Source organism: Zophobas morio, unplaced genomic scaffold (assembly GCF_036711695.1).
Source record: "Zophobas morio isolate AGI-343-1 ecotype UQ-CSIRO unplaced genomic scaffold, CSIRO_AGI_Zmor_V1 ptg000044l, whole genome shotgun sequence".
Lineage (NCBI taxonomy): Eukaryota > Metazoa > Arthropoda > Insecta > Coleoptera > Tenebrionidae > Zophobas > Zophobas morio.
This window is the reverse complement of record NW_026972149.1, coordinates 7,677,707-7,700,415: the sequence shown is the minus strand read 5'-3', so window position 1 is coordinate 7,700,415 and position 22,709 is coordinate 7,677,707. Positions and strand designations below refer to the sequence as shown.

General features: G+C 35.3%; 1 protein-coding gene across 4 annotated transcripts in view; it reads left to right on the top strand.

Moving 5' to 3' along the window:
- Positions 1–9,545, top strand: part of LOC135141335 (steroid receptor seven-up, isoforms B/C) — a 40,563-nt gene extending 31,018 nt beyond the window's left edge. For all 4 annotated transcript variants that reach the window (XM_064072344.1, XM_064072342.1, XM_064072345.1 and 1 more), the window contains exon 6: positions 8,363–9,545. In XM_064072344.1, the coding sequence (XP_063928414.1) occupies positions 8,363–8,628 (266 nt within the window). In that variant the 3' untranslated portion in view covers positions 8,629–9,545. The remainder of the gene's footprint in view (positions 1–8,362) is intronic.
- Positions 9,546–22,709: the final 13,164 nt, after the last annotated feature.

Sequence of the window (22,709 nt, the reverse complement as noted above, 5' to 3'; positions counted from 1 at the left end):
TTATATTGCAAACGTTTTTCAATTTTTAATATTGTAAAATTGATACGATTTCAAAATTATTTTTAATTTAGACTTATCTCAATGTTAATCGAAATTTAAATTTAAAATTAATGATGACAAAAAGCCACGAAATGATACACACAACCAAATTCGGCTACAAACAGGAACAGTGAAAAATATAACAAAACTGTTGAACAACCACCACAACCAAAACCAACCGACTAGACTTGGAAAATAAAATTTTTTAGTATGCCGACATGGACTTTTATGGTAAAAACAAACGTGACAAATGTTGGGAAAAACATCTGGGTGTGGTCATACGGCTGTCTCGTCAAACTGTTACCCAGAAAATGCATCATAAATCTGGTTATTTTTTGTCGGTATTGATCTAAAGGTCCCATCACCCAACCCAAAGGCGCACTTTTTTTCAATTATTACAGTTTGAAAGTGCCAGGAATTGACTTCTTGGGATCTGTTTTGGTGGTCATAGTGGAATGTTAAAATGTAGCTTTTTCTGAAAAGTTTTCGATGGGCGCCTTGGTCTGTTACTGCTATAATATTTTATTGGTAGTGATTCAATGCAAAACTGATATTAATTTATTTTTACAGAGTTAATATAAAAGCATAGGCGACGCCCGCCGCCCGCCGCCCTTTGCCACGGGCGCCCCGATGCGGTGCATCTTTCGCTTACCGTGTTAAGCCGGCCCTGTGTATATTAGAAATATCACGTAGACGGTAAAACGCTAACTAAAATTTGGCTAATCATCTCCACGAACTATTTGATGACGCCCGCTCATTGTATTGCGTAGTTAACCTTATCTAAATTTTATGAAATATTATAATCTTTTACATGTAGTTTGATTTTGTTTATTATCATAAAATTTGTTTCTCGTTCAATAGACATATGTAGCACAAAGCAATATAACAGATAATGTAGCTCATTGGTAGTCCATTCGCCTGGCAAATCTAAGCTGGTATTGAAGCTGGGGGCGGCAGCTTTTTTTCAGCTCGAATCAAAAACAATTCACACCATTGTGTCGAAAACGTAAGAATACAGTAATGTCTCGCCCGCCTGTATTTAGTAATAATAATAAATAATAACTGTTATAATAACAGCTCGGCCAAAGTTATATTCGGCCCGTTTTGCTCGACTGTAGCTTAATTAATGAGATTAGTCCTCTCCTCTGTCTTAAGGAGACAAAATCCAACAAATTTCGTTTTCTTTTAACGCAAATGCTTGTTATCGGAACGTGCTAACAGTCGAATTCTTTTTTTTTCTTATGTAGTGAGACATTCAAAAAACATTTCTTGATGCAAAATCGCAGAATTAAGACTGTAACTTCAAGGGCAAAGTATATAACCGAGCTGAAAACGTGAAATAAAAATTAGACACGAGTGACTTATTGTTGGACGAGGCGGACCGACGGTTCTGCCAGCGTCTGAGGCGGCCTTTACGGAGAATTTCTCCGTAAACCGTCCGATGATATACTTAGCGCTTATGATGCAAATCGGCCTGACGTCACGAGGCACGTGTCAAAAGGCGACAGGTCAAACGAGCCGATAAATACTAACAATAAATACAATACATACGCTCCATGGCACCGTCATTGTTTCAGCTAAGCTCGACGCTTTCAAATGCTGATATGCTAAACCTGCTCATTACTAGGCGTTTCTTCGCACGATACGATTCATACGAGCTAACCCAATCGAGGAAAAACGAAGATACTCCTTTCATGCATGAGCTGAAAAGCGATTTCCGGATACGGCTTGGGCTTGGAAATAACTGAAAGTATGTACAATGTTTATTACGTTATAAATGATTGATTCGTGTATCGAAGTAGGTATGATGAAGCACGTGCAGGTCGTACTAGGAAGTCTTGTTCAATTTTTATGACACGACTACACAGGTCAGGCGACCAACAAACTTCATTCCTCATGCCAGCAAAGAAAATTGCTGCACACTATCTGAGAATGCAACCAATACAAACAATAGACGTGCCGCTTCAAACTAAATAAAATTCCTTTATGCTCTCACAAACTCATTTCATACTCTAACCTGAAAAATGTATACAACGGACGTCACTCGGCTGCCACGCGGTAGAAAGGAAGGTGAAATCACCTTCCACCGATGACCCGTTACAAAATTTACTCGATCACATACGTCTCGAGGCGGGTACATTTTAATCTAGTCCGAGAGGATGGCAGCGTAGCTACTGAAGCGCGTCAATACTTATACTTAAATAAGTCTAAAACTAACACGATGCATTAAAACCTGATGTAACAAGTCAAGGCAACCGATGCTAAAATGCACATTTTGCAAGTCATAACCACAATTAGCAAACTAAAACAAAAATTTGCATTGTGAAATAGCTTTTTCCAGACACACTTTTTCAACGGCAACATTAAGAAATTAATCCTTGTTGACAGGTTGCACTAAAATAAAAAGAAGATTAAGCACACGACCTTCTAACGTTTAAATGAAACGTGTCTACACATGTAGTTAATATTCCAAAAGTGACACAGTTGTTGAAATAGTTTTTGTTGGAAGTACATGTTTAATAAATCTTGGGATTAGCAATTTGTAAACATGTTGTATTCGAATAATGCCAATGTTAACATTATCAACTTATAACAGAACTTTACACTACAATTTATACACAAAAAATGACGTTGCAAAAAGTGGGGTTAGAACCGCTCTCGTTGCATACATATAGATCAGAAAATCTGTTTGTTCGGGTTATAATGTATAGCACACATCAATCTGTTCATTGTTGGTCAGCGGCTAAGCCTCACTTACTTGGTAATGATCCATACAGAGAGCTATTGTGGCATGTCAGAAAATACAAAGTACACCTATTACTACAGTTGTTAAATTGCTCAATAAAACTGAGGAGTAAAAATACGAATTCTTAACATACCAGGCGTCCCAGGTTTTGATTTCGTATTAGTTACCATGCGGGGTGATAAAAGCCGAGTTTAATGGTAATTATGTCGTATGCAAAAGCGTCGTGACACTTGATGCTAAATGGGTTCTTAAGAAAACGAAATTTACAATTTATAGGGTGTTCCACTTACAGTTTTATTTCTAAAAATCAATTTATGGGTTCTTCCTACTACTAGGTACTTTTAATGGCACATGCTTATTACGTCGCCATAGCATAATAAAATTTCACTAGTTGTTACAGTCAGACCTGAGGAGGAATATTCAGTGCAAATATATTTTAAAACAAGATGACGTCATCAGTTTTTTGAGGGGATTAATTTTTGCACACCTGAAGATCCAATTTCTGTTCATTCAATTTTTTTTAACATTTCTTAAAATATTTTAGTACAGTACTAATATCAGTAATGGTTGTGCTTTTAAATAAAGTAAAATTTAGATCCTTCAGAGTCTTCAAATTATTCCAGTTGGAATTCTGTCAAGCTACTTAAAAAATACAACACAAGGGATCCCCGAGATTCTTTCAAATCACTTCAAAAACAAGACAAGGGATCGCCAAGATTCTTTCAAATTACTTCAAAAAACAAAACAAGGGAGCCCTGAGATTTTTTCAAACTTCCTCAAACACAAAACACAAGGGATTCTCGAGATTCTTTCATATCACTTCAGAAACAGGACCACCAGGGGGTCCCCGAGATTCTTTCATATTACTTCAGAAACGAGCCACAGGGGATCCCCGAGATTCTTTCATATTACTTCAGAAACAAGACCCACAGGAGGTTCACGAGATTCTTTCAATCTACTTCAAAAACAAGACAAGGGACCCCCGATATTCTTTCAAGCTACTTCAAAAACAAGACAAGGGACCCCGATATTCTTTCAAACTACTTCAAAAACAAAATAGGAGGGATCCCAGAGATTCTTTCATATTACATCAGAACCAAAACCCACAGGAGCTCCTCGAGATTCTTTCAAACTACTTAAAAAAAAACACAGGGGATTCCAGAGATTTTTGCGTATTACTTCAGAAACAAGACCCACAGGGGATCCCCGAGATTCTTTCATATTACCTCACAAACAAGACCCACAGGAGGTCCCCGAGATTCTTTCAATCTACTTCAAAAACAAGACAAGGGACCCCCGAGATTCATTCAAGCTACTTCAAAAATAAGACAAGGGACCCCCGAGATTCTTTCAAGTTACTTCAAAAACAACACAAGGGACCCCCGAGATTCTTTCAAACTACTTCAAGAACAAAACACAAGGGATCCCAGAGATTCTTTCATATTACTTCAAAAACAAGACCCACAGGGGATCCCGGAGATTCTTTCATATTACCTCACAAACAAGACCCACAGGAGGTCCCCGAGATTCTTTCAATCTAGTTCAAAAACAAGACAAGGGACCCCCGAGATTCTTTCAAGCTACTTCAAAAATAAGACAAGGGACCCCCGAGATTCTTTCAAACTACTTCATAAACAAGACAAGGGACCCCCGAGATTCTGTCAAGCTACTTTAAAAACAAGACAAGGGACCCCCCAAAATTCTTTCATATTACTTCAGAAACAAAACCCACAAGAGCTCCCGGAGATTCTTTAAAACTACTTCAAAAACAAAACACAAGGAATTCAAGAGTTTCTTTCGTATTAACTTAGAAACAAGACCCCCAGAGGATCCCCGAGATTGTTTCATATTACTTCAGAAAGAAGACCCACAGGAGGTCCCCGAAATTCTTTCAAACTACTTCAAAAACAAAACAAGGGACCACCGAGATTCTTTCAAACTACTTCAAAAACAAAACACAAGGAATTCCCGAGATTCTTTCATATTACTTCAGAAAGAAAACCCACAATAAGTTCCCGAGATTCTTTCAAACTATTTCAAAAACAAGGCAAGGGACCCCCGAGATTCTTTCAAGTTACTTCAAAAACAACACAAGGGACCCCCGAGATTCTTTCAAACTACTTCAAGAACAAAACACAAGAGATCCCAGAGATTCTTTCATATTACTTAAAAAACAAGACCCACAGGGGATCCCCGAGATTCTTTCATATTACCTCACAAACAAGACCCACAGGAGATCCCCGAGATTCTTACAATCTACTTCAAAAACAAGACAAGGGACCCCCGAGATTCTTTCAAGCTACTTCAAAAATAAGACAAGGGACCCCCGAGATTCTGTCAAACTACTTCATAAACAAGACAAGGGACCCCCGAGATTCTGTCAAGCTACTTCAAAAACAAGACAAGGGACCCCCCGAGTTTCTTTCATATTACTTCAGAAACAAAACCCACAAGAGCTCCCGGAGATTCTTTAAAACTACTTCAAAAACAAAACACAAGGAATTCAAGAGATTCTTTCGTATTAACTTAGAAACAAGACCCCCAGAGAATCCCCGAGATTCTTTCATATTACTTCAGAAACAAGACCCACAGGAGGTCCCCGAAATTCTTTCAAGCTACTTCAAAAACAAAACAAGGGACCCCCGAAATTCTTTCAAGTACTTCAAAAATAAGACAAGGGACCCCCGAGATTCTTTCAAACTACTTCATAAACAAGACAAGGGACCCCCGAGATTCTGTCAAGCTACTTCAAAAACAAGACAAGTGACCCCCCGAGATTCTTCATATTACTTCAGAAACAAAACCCACAAGAGCTCCCGGAGATTCTTTAAAACTACTTCAAAAACAAAACACAAGGAATTCAAGAGATTCTTTCGTATTACTTCAGAAACAAGACCCACAGGAGGTCCCCGAAATTCTTTCAAGCTACTTCAAAAACAAAACAAGGGACCCCCGAGATTCTTTCAAACTACTTCAAAAACAAAACACAAGGAATTCCCGAGATTCTTTCATATTACTTCAGAAACAAGACCCACAGGGGATCCCCGAGATTCTTTCATATTACCTCACAAACAAGATCCACAGGAGGTCCCCGAGATTCTTTCAATCTACTTCAAAAACAAGACAAGGGACCCCCGAGATTCTTTCAAACTACTTCATAAACAAAACACAAGGAATCCAAGAGATTCTTTCATATTACTTCAGAAAAAAAAACCCACATGAGCTCAGCGAGATTATTTAAGACTACTTCAAAAACAAGACAAGGGACCCCCGAAATTCTTTCATATTACTTCAGAAACAAGACCTACGGGGAGTCCCCGAGATTCTTTCATATTATATCAGAACTAAAACCCACAGGAGCTCGTTGAGATTCTTTCAAACTACTTCAAAAACAAAACACAAGGGATTCCAGAGATTCTTTCGTATTACTTCAGAAACAAAACCCACAAAGGGTCTCCGAAATTTTTTCAAACTACTTCAAAAATAAAACGCAACGGGTCTTCGAGATTCTTTCAAACTACTTCAAACACAACACAAAGGGTCTCCGAAATTCTTTCAAACTACTTCAAAAATAAAACGCAATGGGTCCTCGAGATTCTTTCAAATTACTTAAAAAACAAAACCCGCAGGGGTTCCCGAGAATCTTTCAAACTACTGCAAAAACAGAACACAAGGTATCCCCGAGTTTCTTTCAAATTACTTCAAAAACAAGGCACAAGTGGTCGCCGCGATTCTTTCAAATTACTCCATGAGCAGGGCGGACCATCTGAAAATTGGAAATTATCCATAGGGACCAGTGTCCGAATCCCATTTTTATATACTTTTAAATTAAGTAAAATTTCGACCTTTCAGGGGTCTGTCTAAATTTTTTAAGCGCTAAATCACAGGTGCCAACCGCCCCTGAAATGTGGTTAGTTGACAGCGACAAAAACAACTGTAGATTATCAATTCACAATTAAATAAGTATTTGAGAATATTTATGAATATAAAAACCCATTGAGTACGTTACAATGGTTCTAAAATTTTTAAAGAATTTACGTTACCGGTTTCTGAAATAATTGAGCTTAAAAAATATTTCAATATTTAAAATAGTAGTGTGAGATGACGTCATCAGTTTTTTGGAGGAATAAATAAACGTATTTTAACTTTTTTAATCAATTCTCAATAATAATCAGAAGTTAACTTTTGTATTCTACATTTATCAGAATAATTTGTCAAAATTCGTACCAAAACGAAACACTACGACGTAGAATGATAATTTTTCGTACATTTGAATTTGAATTATGCCATGCTCATGTGAAAAGTCTAGAACAATTATCAAGATATGTATAAACAAGTGTATCGTTTCTCTTGACATAACGATTTACAGAAAAAAACGGGTTGTGTAAAAAAATAAAGAATCTCAGAAACAACTGACTGTCACAGTACCACTAAAAATATTTTTTGTCATTGACTTCGATTTTATATAAAACATTTGTTTGATATAATACCGCTATAAAGCGTTGGGAAGCCATTATTGTACGGTATTTAACATGTCATTAAATGAGGCTTTTGCCGGTATCAGTGATCAAGCAGTCATGATTTGTTCGGCGGCCGGGAAACGGTTTATAGAGCAGCAGTAACGATTCTAAAGACATTTATTTGTAAGAAAAGCATAAAATGAGTTCTCCGCCTCTTCAGTTGTGCCCATGACTATACAATGGTCGCAACAAATTTCGAGTGAATGGATAAAGGCCCAGATGTTTGAACCATTTCGCTAAATACACCTTTAAACTCACGAAATGAGTGTAAAGAAGGTGGAAAAAGTTGAAAAGCAAATAATTTTGAGAGGCGTGTGTGCGATCTAGCAAACAATGGTGTCGAATGATATACGAGACAAACAGATGTATGTCGTAATATCACACGTAGTGATTAAGAAAGAACGAAGCGCGATTGAACGGTTTTGTAATACAAAAAGTGGCTCGCGATGTAATCTAATAGAGGGAGTTTTAAGAAATATCGTCTTAATATTCGGCGTCTCTCCAATGAAACTTTCTAAATGAACAATTGAAAGGATTAGAGAAACTTTGCAATCCTGCCACGACAACATAAAGTTGAACGTGAAATACTTTATATTAACAAGTTTTAATTGTCTGGATTGTCATTTAAAATTGACGAGCACAAATTTGAATTAGCATTTGCGCTTTAATTTGAAAAGTCGTGTCGGTGAGTGCGCTATTAATTCCAAGAGATGCTATCAAATGCGTCAGCTTAGATCAGAAAGTCGCAAGCACGAGACAATTGCAATTAAGCGCTTATTTATAGACAGATGTCAAACTTAAGCACGGGTCAAGAATTTAAGAGCCTATTTTTAAACCCGAAATGTAATTAGACGACAACCGCTATGTTAATGGCACGCGTTTCAAAATCATACAAAAAATCGACCATCACGGGAATTAATCTCAGACTAACGTATCCTGTCTTCCCGAAAAGGCAGCTGAGCGGTTTTCGGCTGCGTCACGAGTTATACGTTCAGCAAAATATGCTGATCTAACCTGCGCTGTGCTAATCGATGTTCTTATTTGGTTTTTGTTACAGATGCGTGCGGTTTGAGCGACGTGGCCCATATCGAGTCCATCCAGGAGAAGTCGCAGTGTGCTCTGGAGGAGTACTGCCGGACGCAGTACCCCAATCAGCCGACTAGATTCGGAAAGTTACTGCTACGACTGCCCAGTTTACGGACAGTGAGTTCTGCGGTCATAGAACAGTTGTTTTTCGTAAGGTTGGTAGGAAAAACTCCTATCGAGACCTTGATTAGAGACATGTTACTCTCTGGAAGCTCGTTTTCGTGGCCGTATATGTGATACTTGAAACTGTACTAGGTGTACTAGTCAAAACTCGTACGGAAGCAGGTTCGACTTAGACTTCCAGTGATATCCCATGACAAGTGTTTGGTGGCAGTGCGAGATGGAATAGCTGTTTTGGCTATGACGAATATTGCGATTCACATATCAAAGATGTAAAGGTCAACCTGATATCACTTTGCCAAAAAAATTCGAGTACGCTCGAATCAATACATGTTCCTTTTTATATGAAAACGAATCAGTTTGAAGTGGAAATGTAATACTTTACCACGTATATAAATGTGTATTAGTAATATATTTTATTGGAATTTGTACGATATGTAAATACGTAGGTTTTTCTCATGAGAAACGTTATTATTGTTTTGATTTTTCAATTTAGTCAGTGTTCACTTTGTTTTTTATGGTTTAAGTAGTTGTTTGTTATTAGTTGTTATCATCATTGTTGTTATGACTTTTCACTTATTTTTATATTTATCTTCTCTTATTGCGATAGATGGCCAGTTTTTTGTAAAGTATTTTACTTAATGTCGAAAATTCGTACTTAGACTATCTCTCTTATATCAACCAATAATCAAAATCGAAAGCCATAAGTGTTGATTTTAGTTAAGTTTTCAGAACATCAAATGTCTCATGTTTTAGTCCAAAATAGTATAGTTTTTAGTGCAATTTTACTTTTTAAAATAAAATGTTTTACTCACTTATTTATTGATATTTCTTATAAAAAGTTATGTTTATAGTCTTAGAAGTATAAAAAAGAAAAACGTGAATTAGAATATATTTGGCTTCAACAAAGGCCAGTGCCAATATCGATGATTATAGTCGATTTTAATCATAGTACATTTATTCGGGATTTCTTTATGTTTGTAACAAATCGTGTATATAATGAATAGTAAAATAAATAAAAATGACTGTATTTATATTTTCGCTTGTCATTCTCACCCCCATTCATTTTCACCCAAAACCTAACCTCAAACCCGAGAAATCAAACCAACAACTCTTTTCAATCATAATAAAGAGGTGTCAATCAGCGTAAAAAAAGTGACAGTGTCGGTATTGTAGCTCAAAGCTGCCCACACAACACAGGTTGAACAAACCGTTTATTGAGCGGAATTCTTGTAGGTGTAGCAAGGACCCTTATCTCGGAAGATTCAAAGTCGCAAAACACAAGTTCCGTTGCATTTTTCGTATGTTTTGGACGCAGATCGTATCTTCAGAGCACGTAACTGTGATTTTAATAACACCCGTTTTGACACAGATTGTCAAAATGCCAAAGGTAAGTACACAAATTTTAATCATTTTGAGATATTTTTGACCAAACTGCTCAACAACAATTGAATAAGAATGACGTAGACCCGTCTCCACTCAGGTAGACGATGTTCCGACATATCAATCAACGTTTGTCAAAAATTTTAACATCTACATTTATCATCAAAATATTAATAGACGTTGTTTTCAAAAACAAATTATTTATTTATAAATTGGGAGCGGAATTTTAAATCCAGCGTGCTTGTTTGTTACGAGTATCACTTGTTGATGTGATGTCCCGAATAAAACGTCCTGTAAACATCCAAGGAAAAACCTTCGTTTTTCGACAAGGTCAAGCAAGGACGATAATGATACTGACAATGGGGATTTTGGTGTTATCATCTAACTAGTGATACTATTTTTGCCACGGGTCTGTATGACGCAGTATGCTCGGGTTAAAATGGAAATATAGAAGTTGGTCGTCAAACGTTGAACAGGGCCATCCGTGTACTTTCTAACGAACCTGACGATTGTGTGTTATTTGCGCTTGTGTGACAAAAAAAGTGTTACCGATTGAGGGGGTCATTGTAAGTGAGGTAGTCGAGGATTCAGGTATAAAAATGATCTATTTGTTTACATTATAGGGGAATTTAGTAATTAGTGAGTTCTTGATGATATAGGGTGGTTTATAAAAAATGAATAAAAATAAGAGAGTGGTGTCGTTACTGTGGAATCAAAGCTTCTCCCCTCCAACAAAGAAGCTTTCGGTTATTTTAGCTTGATTATGCAATCAACTTCGATGGCTCAGGTGCGCTGCAGCTAACGATAGCACTTAGCACCGAACAGGGCAAAGATAGGAGAAAAGAGAAAAGAATTAGCGCCCAGCTGCAGCGGCCGCAAAGTGCAAAGTTTGTGAATAATAAACACTTCTTAATTATCACGAAATGGGCGAGTCCCGATACGAAGATGCACAGGGTGCAGGAAAAAGTGACGTTTTAAACCGAGCGTAAAAGAAAATCGAGCGTCGTTGAATAATAAACATGTTTATAAAAGGAAATGAACTTTTTATCTGTTCAACCTTTGACATCCCATACAAAGAGCAGCGTGGTTGATTGACACTTTTCATTTGGTCTTGTTTTCAATTCAAAGCCGTCTAGGAAAAAAATCAATGCGACGTCAAAATTTTAAAAAAAGCTTTGTCGGGGCGATCGGGGATAGTGATAGTGGCGCCCTCAGCGGCCGATTTTTCTCTAGCAATTAGGGCCACTTTGCGCCGGCCGGTATCGATCGCTGATAAGATAACCGAGCGACATAAACATGCTATAGTCCGTGCACCTGTTGACTTGTAATTAGTTCGACGATCTCGAGCGGTTACCTGATTATCCTGCGAGGGAGGGAGTCCTGTCACATAGGACGTGGGCGGTATCTATTGACAGTTTTCTAGTAGCCAATCGCAGCAGGTCAACCGTTACCGTGGTTACCATCTTTGTCCTTACTTGCGATAAAGCAATCTGCTCCTTCTACTTAAATCGTCGGATCTTCACAAAAACCGCCAAGACTGGCGATTACTGCAGATGGATGTCCTTGAAAGGAGCGATATGCCTGCACTCAGGCGGATAACCCTATTACAAAATTCCCGCGGATTTGGAAAAATCTGTTTGTGTAACGCCATGATAAGGATGTGTGTACGCAGCGACTCTTAATTAGAACCGATAGGAATTTTTAAATGGACGGCAAAAACAACTATGATTTTGATAAAAGTAGAAGCGGACAGTTATAAATTGCGATGCAGTGGCGTACGGAAAAACAGAGGAGACCAGTTATATTTTATTATCATTCAGTTCTGTCAAGGTTATGTCATTTGTAGTTAAAAATTTACAACTGCATACTTTAAATACACACATATAGAAAAGAGTCTCGAGCTTCAGTCGCTCCAACTAGCTTGCTGCACTTATCTTTTTTTTTTTTTTGACACCAAATTTTACAAACACGTACACAAGAATTGTAGATAATGTATATGTAGTAAATTTAGTGCAACAAACCGGGTAAAATTTGTGTCTGATAGTAGTTACACATTATTTTAAACAAAACACTTAAACGCTGATATGTGACATAAATAGCATTATCAAAGTTTCATTCTTGGAAAAGCTAGATGTGGATGTCACAACTAAACAGTAACATTTATTTAAGTATTGCAAGAAATTTCGTTTCAGCATGCTTTATGTAGTGGAATATTAAAAATACCCCAATTTTACAGACTGGATTGGAGTTTTTTTATTTTAAGTTTTATATATTTTTACTACTCGACATACGTTAGGAACGTATTGCCATACCTACATAGAGTCCAGGATCAATTTTATTTTTTCTCGACGTTTCAGAGCTCACAGAATATGAAAAAGTAGGTCACCCGTTTTGATAAAACAGTCAAGCTATTTTTCTTAAACTATACATTCCTAAAAACTGAAGTATATTAGGATATAGGGCTAGTAAGCCCGTTATAAGTTTTCAAAACCCTACGTCTAAAATGTTCGCAGTTAATTGTAGGTCGCCCGGATAAATTTAAAGGAATCTGGATGAACTTGAAAAAATCTTTTGAGCTTTTGATATTTTAGTTTTTTACGAATTTGAAAAAGTCCCGAGTGTCGCAGTTTTTTTTTTAATTCGGGAGACTGTTGAGTACTCATAGTGTATTATTTTAGGAACCCATGGAGATTTTTTTTGTAAATTATTATTTAAAACAATTTTGGGGGACTTTGGTGTTCTATTTTTGGAAAATTCTGACCTGAACTGTTTTTGAGTTAATCTTGGGCCTTTTTTTTTGAAAAAAACAATCTTGAGGTTCTAGGTATTCCTGTTTGGAAAGAATTCCAAATTGCTTTGGGGCCTCTAGTGTCTTTTTTTTTAATTTATTTACATTTCTTAGAGGATACGTCATTTGCTAAAATCACTCTTATCTTAGCAGGTACTAGCCCCGCCCACCCACCCTCTCTTTTATTAGGGGATATCTCCTTTGCCAAAATCAGTCTTATCTTAACAAGGTAGCACTAATCCCGCTCAACCACCCTATCTCTTTTCTTAGAAAGTAAGCCGGCGGTAATCATGCATTAGGTGTGTGCAGTGTTGCCAATTTTACTTTTATAAAATAACATTTTTTTTCGTAATCTACATCATAAAGAATTTTTTTATTATATTTTTGGGACCCCCGAAACACAAAGAGTTAATCTGTCATTTTCCAGACACCCGGTATAGTAAAAACCAGTGGTGTAAATGACACCTCGAACCCCGTGCGCCGCGGGAGCGCAAATTCTAAGGAGGTGCCGTCCGTAGACATGCGGACAATATGAAATACATATATTCAAAGCAAACAACCAAAAGTGCTTTATTATCAGTGGATATCCTTAACTTCGATTGTTTATGTATATATATCGAAAGAATGTTATGTAAAATTTGTTTGATTTGAATGAGTTTGTCTCCCCAAAACAGAAGACTAAAATGATTAATTAACTCATAATGGAACAAAATATTTTGAATATGGTTATTATTCTTATTTGATCATAATTGAATAAAGACATGGGTATTCTCATATTTTCTAGAAAATGAGGTTCTTAATTCGATCAATAAAAAATTGGTCGAAGGCTACAAATATATTCCGATAAATCCACCTCTTTAAAAAATTACAAAATTTGATTTTACGATATTCGTTTTGTGATAACCTCATCTGTAAAGTAAAAACCGGCGGCATAAATAACACCCCCGCAGCCGCTGCGCCATACGGACAATGTAAAATGTATTTAAAGCACATAATTAACGGGATAAAATGTCTTTCAGCACTAGATAATAGCAATCCGAAGTGTTTATTTACGTTTATACGTCGAAAGAATGTCACGTAGAAATTAGTTTGATTTGAATGAGTTTGTCTTCTCTAAACAGATGACTAAAATTATTAATTAAACCAGAATCGAACAAAATGTTATGAACATTATAATTCTTATTTTATCATTATTATCATCTCACATTTTCGGGAAAATGGGGTGAGCGGCTCATTTTTAATTTGACCCATAAAAAATTTGTGATCACGTCATCAATATGTATAATAATAGTCACACCACAAAAAAAAATTACCAGTACAAGAAAAAAAGGGAAGGGTCAAATTCGCCGAGTAAGCCGCTGAGCCACTGAGCCACGAGCTCATATATTTCGGATTGGTAATATAACGTTATTATACCTTACAATTGTTTTTATCGAAAATTTGAACATTTAGCGAAAAAACTGAAAGCGGATTCATATACTACAAGTATAGGAATATATTTTTGTATAACATTCAATTAGCATTTAACCATCTACATGATGTTTCTAACATACTGTTACGTTGAACGGGTAATTAAAATCGGCGTGTTTAAAACTCAACAATTTATTTCTTAATAAATCGAATTTACACAACTGATTATACAGCGATTATGTACAAAATAATTCCGGCGCAACTTGGCTGGACTCTGTCTTCGCTCAACTCGATTCGTTAACTGAATAATCCTCGTTCCCGACGGTGGCCTCTATTTAAACCGATATGTTAGTCTCGATGGATCAAGAACTCCGCTTCGAGATTTTTCCGGGTTGCCCATCGCGATTTCCGCTTCCAGGTTTTTCTTTAGCGATCGCCGGCTGCCCTCATCGATGATGAGTCATCACTGGGGTACATACGAGAAAGTTCTCGACAAGCCATGAGCGTCGTACCGAGGGGTGTATGGGTTTATTTCGTAACAATACGTACAAAATTTGAGAACAATCGGTCCAGCAGTTTTGATGATTACGTGTCTAATAAAAATGGATACAGATCCAGACAGACATCCGGACAGATAGACAGACGGAAACGGGAGACTAGTTTTTTCGTACTGTAAACGTCGAGAAAATACAAAAGTGGCAATTCGTCCGATGGACTCGATTACTATATTTCCTTAGCTTACGCTCGGGAAGACTAAAATGAAAACTTGATGGAAGTAGACGCAGTAAACTCCGTTTCATGAAAGCAATTATACACCGGACGCTGTAATATCCGAATAATGAAAACAATTTTTTCTCTCTTATACGGAATATTATTATGACTTTCAGGCTCATTTTTTCGTTCCAATTGTCAAACGTTCAGCAGCTTGTAAATATGAAGGTAAAACCTAAAAACTTGTTTACGTTAGGTATATATATTTGGTACGAAAGTTCGTTTAAAAATCCTTTAACCTCTCATAACACAATTTTTTAAAACTATGTGTAAAACCGTCTGGCTACTTTCATGTTTTCTCGACGTTTTATGACCCCTAGGGTACAAAAAATTGGGTCTCTGGCTTCCGCCTGCCTGTCTGTCTCTTTATCTGTCTGTCCACCCTCTGTCTCGACTTTTGTTAGATCTCCGAAACTACCGGACTGATTGTTGTCCAATCTTATATGTGTATTTTGAATATCACGTAGATGTTAAAACGCTAATCAAACTTTGTCTAATCATTTCCATAGTGAACGGGTTTTAAATTATATAAAATAACATAATCCTACGCGTCTAGTTTAAGCCCGTTATAAAGCCTTACGAAAAGAAAGAAGTTAATGTCTCGACGCAGTAAACTCCGTTTCGTGAAAGCAATTATACACCGGACGCTGTAATATCCGAATAATAAAAGCAATTTTTTCTCTCTTATATGGAACATTAATCTGACTTTTAAGCTCATTTTTTCGTTTCAGTTTTCAAACATTCAACAATTTGCTGAAGACGCAATGTACAGTTTGTAAATATAAAGATAAAATATTTGACAGTCCGAGAATTTTTTAACTTTTTTACGTTGCAACAAATGTTCAAATGCTTTATTAGATTAGGAAACCAGTGGACCGCAAATTTTGTATGTGATGACTGATGACTCTTCATGTATCTATCAAATTTACAATAGTAAATGTTGTTTGAATATCCCTGCACTTGTGGTTTATGAATCCGTGATGAGTTTTCCCTAGACATTCAGATTTTTGAAAAAAAAATTTGGAAATTAACTTTAATGGCGTCATAAAGTACAACTTTGTCCCTTTTTCAAAGACGACAATATTTAGAACAAAAACTTATCAAGCACTTTGACTCAAGTAAAAATTAATAAATTTGTCCTACTGAAAAATACTTACTTAAAATAAAACCCTTTATGCGCATATTGCCTGAGGTGTGACGCACTTGTTGCTTTAATGTTTATATAACTTATCAAAAATAGGTAGGTGATAGGACTGTCAACTTGGCGCCAAAGACCTTGTTAAATTTAACTTCCCTTTCGGTCTTAAACTTGAAAGGTGAAAATCTGAACTTTCCTCTGAATTCTATTTGGGTGTGTTATTGCCATTTGAATTGGAATCGGATTATTACACAACGCTAGAATTTACTGGAAATTAACTCCATATCAAATTTTCGTGTTATTAATAGTTTAAGATGGCGGAATGGTGTAATACTCAAGCAGACGATGTATCTCGTTGTATCTAGTTGAATTTGATGAACACGTCACAGTAATAGATGACGTTTAATTAGTGATTATTTGCGTGTTTGTGAGTGAGTTATACAGGGTGAATCACTTTGGTAGATACGGTGCGTCTCGCCTAAATAATTAAAGCGTTAAACGATGGCATGCCAGTAATGTTCCACAGGGCATAAGATATGCGTGTGTGTAATAAAAGCTTATTAAACAAATCTGAAAATATCTGGTACAAAATGACGTAATCGCAGTGTTGTCGTATCCCCAATCTCTAATAAGAATTGACCTTTGATTGACACCAATAAAGAGTTGTTGAAACAAGCCAAGCTAAATACAATACGGTCCTGGCAATGCAACAAGCTGGCGCCCTCGAACTTAATTGAGACAAATCTTAATACAACACAAACAAGAAAATTTAAGTGACGTTAAACTGGGCGGCATACCTACATTTTCATTCATTACATTAATTATTGTTTTAATTAAGGGGTCAATGGTCTATCAATATGTTTCAGAAAACGTTATGGGATAAAATTAATGGCCAGATCTGATGAACAAACATTAAAGTGTCACACGGTCGTCCTGATTCATTTATAACGACGATCATTTGTCGCCTTTAAAAGGACAAAGTGACAAATTCTTCCAGGTATGTGAATTTTCAAAGAAAAACCATTAGCGAACAACTATTTAGCACCCCGATTTTACAATTAAATAACGTAAGTCAATATTTAACGACGGCTGCTCAAATTGACCCCACGAAACACAACCATTACTCGAAAACCAAGCAGAAACAAATTTATCAATATTTTGTTAACTAGCTATCCGAGATTTCGTAATTGTTTAATTATACCAAATGACGCTGCCTTAAAACGAACAAAATATCATAACAACGGCCACAAAAATGCGGAATTTCTTGCTATCAACCGTTCGGAAAATTTTTAAGGTTCGTGTTTTTAAAATTTCGATTTCTCTGATTATTTTAACTCTCTCTAATTTAAAAAGCAAATGGATTCTCGGACCAAAGGCTAGTGTGTGTTGTTATGTACACAAATTTTATCTGTAAATGTTGATACCGGAAAAAAGACTAATATACAATAAAATGGGAAGCTGCATTTCTGTGGATTTCGAATCGCGGATTTCCTGGTGCTATTTTTCGAACGAGCGCAGCGAGCGGTTCAGTTGACGCAAATCTCATTTTTAGTGTTTTTTTTTAATAATAGTTGCAACATAAAATTATCGATACAGACGTATATTGATGGGTATTCCCAAATATATTCTTGTGTAATTTTTCTTATTAATAATGTGCTTAAAAATAGATATTATTTTAATCATTTCGGAAAATTTAGTACATTTGATTCGTTATAAATAGTTGTTTTTCCTTTTCTTAACCTAAAAATAGTAGTAACTAATGTCGAAAAAAAAACACGCTAACTATAATATCACAATTATGATTTACATAAATTAGAAAACAAAGACATTTTAAGCATGAGGTGAATGGGTCAGTTTTGTATTCTTTACCTTTTGGTGCATCGTGGATTAAAAATAGGTCGTAGATATACAGATAGAGAAATATATTTCTGTCTCTGTCTTTCCATTGCTTATGCGTTTAATATATTGTCTTACTCCGAAGTTGTAATAACCATAATTTAGTCACGCTGTATCTATATCCCCGAAATTACAATTTTTTCTGGTGTAATCAGTGTCAAAATCCACAATTCTCCTCACTTACAACTGGTTCTGCCTATCATTATAAACAAACCGTATTTTTGATACCTAATTTCGTATATCGTATAATCAGAAAAATAAACTTGATGAGCACGATTGGACGTCATGTCTGGAACTGATCCATCATATTAACTTCCATCATTTCGAAATCTGACACTTGTTTGTTTCTTTTTTCCTTAATTCGAGTTCCTATTGACGCTTGAGGTCCTGGCGGAGACCCAACCCGCGAAATTAATTTAAAAAAATGCTAAAAATTTTCTGATACGGTAAGCACGAAATGATATCATGGAAATAAAACGAAATTCCTTGAGAATTTCGAATAAAATATGCCACAGCCATTAAGCCAGTTCCAGCAGGGGGATCCGAGATAATTTATGTGCAGTAAGAATTTTGCGGAAGTATCTTTTTTATGTAAGCACTTGATTGTAGGTTATCAAGATATATAAAATATTAGGTTGCTCAAAGAATGCCCTCATCCTCACATACCGTTCCGCCGTAGTTTCATAAGGCGTGCTTCATTAAAAGTAATTAGTTTGAGAGATTGATGGCTTACATTTGTACTCCACGCTCAGGTCAGCAAAGGCCAAACTAGAGGTGTCCGTGCGATTTGATCCCCTAATCCGCACCCTCATTACGCACCCTTTTTTAAACAACTTCATCCAGATACTTTTTTGTAAATGTACAGTTGTGCTCCGAGTCGAGACCCAGCGATTTGTTTTGTGTACTTATTGCAGCTGAGCAACTAAATTTCAAATGTTTCAATATTTTTCTTATCGACAAATTTAAGTTGATTTTTTACGTCGTTGTAATACCTGTACCTTCCTTTTCTATTTTTTTCACACACTTATGTACATATATTATCTAAATTTCCTATTTTAATTCCTTTTCTCGACCATTCTGAAGTATGCTGAAGTATAAGTTTTGCCACAAATTCGAAAATATTGAAATGATTACTAGAAATTTTTCGAAAAATTTATGACGTTATTTCAAGATTTTGTTACATAAAATTCGCTAAAATGTCCTGGGTGTGTGAAAAAATAGGTTTCGCGTCTTCAGACATATAATTTCTGAAACAACTGAACCGATTGTGATCAAATTTTATTTTATAGGTATGTGTTACGAATATCGTGTGACTGCCAAAATACTAACCAAAATTTGTCTAATTATCCGTACCAACAATGCTAACGTCGTCTTCAAAATTTATAGTAGTAAAAGTTATTTAAATTTTATACAATAAGATACCACTGTACTTGTAGTTGATGAACCCGTTTTGAGTTTAGACATAAAAATTTTTGGAAAAAAATCAAAACGGAAAATCCACCCAAAATAAGATCGATCAAATTTCATTTTCTTTTAACAAAAATGCCGCCGCGGTTGTTAACTGAACGTACCAACACATAGTAAGACATTAGTTTTTATGAAACAAAATGGAAAAAAATTTCCATCGAAATTTAATTAAAAAATTATCAACAGGAATTTACCCTAATTTGTTGATCATGTTTGTTGTTTTTCAAGCACTAAGAACGGTCGGCGAAAATAATTTCACAGATTTTTTAAATTTTTATTGGACGAGACGCTGTTGCAGCCTAAATTTCAAACATTGCTCAGTGACCATAAACACGCTGTATTTTTGGAGTCAGCACGTCGGGATCTATATCCCTGAATTTTTTTAGGATTTTTACACAACTTTTTAAAAAATAAAATTTCCAAATTTAACTTTTTTGGAATTTTTTAAAAATTAGATTTTGGAACCAAATATTTAGAAAATACTGCTCCAATCAGCACGTGAAAAAGTGAAAATTTTTCGAAAAAGAAACAAATTTCGATCCATTTTTGACCATTTTCCAAACTCAACTAAATACATTTTCTTGTAGATGTCGAGCTCTGGAAGTGATTTCCGGTACCGTTTCTTCGATAACTCAACTTATCTTATTTACTTAGCAGTCCAATATAATTAAAAAGACTTCAAAGTGGCCCCGCCCACCCACCCGGTTTTCTTTCTGATCACATATTTTATTGAACAAAAAGTGTATTTTCTAGTGATAACTAGTGGAATTTAGACAAAAAGGTAAAACTAACTCCACCTTGCTTCGTTTTTGAATTTCATTGGCTTACTTTATTTCCTCTGAGAGGAAAATTTTACTTTAGTTCGTCCAATCCGCGCTTTCGAAATTTAACTAAATGCATTTTCCTGTAGATTTCGGGCCGCAAGTCACTTCCGGCCTCGTTTTTTCGATAACTCCAACCGTTTCTCCAGAATCCACAGTTGAAATATCGGAATTTTAAAAATTTTCCAAAATTCGCATTTCATACAGCATCTTTAAAATTTTGCTCCGTGACCATAAACACGCTATATTTTTGGAATCAGCAGGTCGAGATCCATATCCCTGAATTTTTTGAGAATTTTTTGTAAGTTTTATGTTTAAAGATGCTTCTGTACTTGTGATTAATGAACCCGTGTTGAGTTTTTACTCTAAACATCGAAAATTTTGGAAAGAAATAAAATTTTATAACATTTTGCAGTTTAACTGTAAAACCGAAAACCCACCCAAACTAATATCGATAAAATTTAATTTTCTTTTAACAAAAAGTTGATCCTTGTTAACCGAACGTCCAATACATTGAAATTGAATTTTTACGAACAAATTTTGATAAGGCACATCATCTCACAACGGCTCTACTCCATAGAACTTTAGTGATGTCAACCGAAAAAATTATCAACAATAATTTGCCCTAATTTATTGATAATGTTTGCTGTTTTTCAAGCACCAAGAACGTTCAGCGAAAATATTTTGTATTTTTCGAATCAGCACGTCGGGATCTATCCCTGAATTTTTTGAGAATTTTTAGACAAATTTTTCAAAAATAAAATTTCCAAATTTAACTTTTTTGGAATTAAAAAAAATGACTTTGGAACCAAATATTTCGAAAATACTGCTCAAATCAGCACGTCGAGATCTATATCCGAGAATATTTTGTGGATTTTTAGACAACTTTTTCAAAAAGTGAAAATTTTGCGAAAAAAAAAACAAATTTCGACCCATTTTTGACTATTTTCCAAACTCAACTAAATACATTTTGCTGTAAATTTCGAGCTCTGGAAGTGACTTCCGGGATCGTTTTATCTAGAACTCCAACTTATCTTTTTATTGGGAGATGAAAATTGAATTCTATATAATTAAAAAGACTTCAAAGTAGCCCCGCCCACCCACCCGGTTTTTTTTCTGATCACACATTTTATTGAACAAAAAGTGTATTTGCTAGTGATAACTAGTGAAATCTAGATAAAAAGGAAAAATTAACTCCACCCCGCTCCGTTTTTGAATTTCATTGGCTTACTTTATTTCCTCAGAGAGGAAAATTTTATTTAGTTCGTCCAATCTACGCTTAAAAAAAATCAAATTTCGACTCATTTTCGACCATTTTCGAAATTTAACTAAATACATTTTCTTGTAGATTTCGGGTTGCAGAAGTCATATCCGCTTTCATTTGTTCGATATCTCCAACCGTTTTTTCAGAATCGATCGATGAAATATCGCATTTTTTAGAAATTTTCCAAAATTCGCATTTCCTACAGAATCTTTCGAAAATGTTACTCCGTGACAATCAACACAGTATATTTTTGTAATCAGCACGTCGAGATATTTATTCCTGATTTTTTCGAGAATTTTTTGAGAATTTTTAGACAACTTATTTTAAAATGAAATTTTAACACCCCCTTATGTAAATTTCGACGTTACTTTTTACGTTAAAACAACGTTGGTATCTAATTTATTACAGGTGTATGGCCAAATATAAGTTAAATTGACGTTTTACTCTAGTCTTATATTGGCGATTTAAAATAAATGTCTAATTAATGTTGTAAAACTACAAACGTAAAAATAACGAAATAATAACGTTTTTTGGCAGATAAAATATATTTTCAGTGATTAAAATAATTGTCCTAGACATCTAAATATTACAAAATATGTTTATTATACTCAATTTAAACTAAATGAAAGAAATATATTAAAAATAACGTGAAAACTAACCAAATAAAACATGTTTCCTTAATTTCAGGGGTAAAGAAAGCCCGGAATTAATAATTTTATTTTTTTTTATTTTTGTTGGGCGAAATGTTTTTGTAGCCGCGTAAATAAATTTGAAACGTTTCAATTACTGTTAACTATAATAACAACATACCTCTTTTCGGATTTTTTCATGTTTTTTTCTCTTAATTTACTTTTTATTATTCTTTCTTCGGCACTCAAAAAAAGAAAAAAATTATGACAAAGCCTCTTTCACGGTTTTGAGGAAGATCCCAAGATTTTGAGAAAAAATACAAATCTGGCAAAAAATAAGGCTACACCATCCTATAGTTTTTCAAAAATTTTTTTCTTTTCAAGTTTCTTCATATTTTGTAAGTAATTCCAATACATATATTCACGTTGTTAATAATAGAGTGATGCCGTGTGATACTGGTCAAAGTCCCGACGTAGAGATAAGCAAATCTACCCGGAGTCGAAACCTGGATGGGTGACCAACTAGGCTTGGATGACAGATTTATATTAAACACAACGTATAAACAAATTTTCTTATTTTTTGAGAATTTACATGCCTCAAAACCATTTAAAACATTTTTCTTAATTTGTT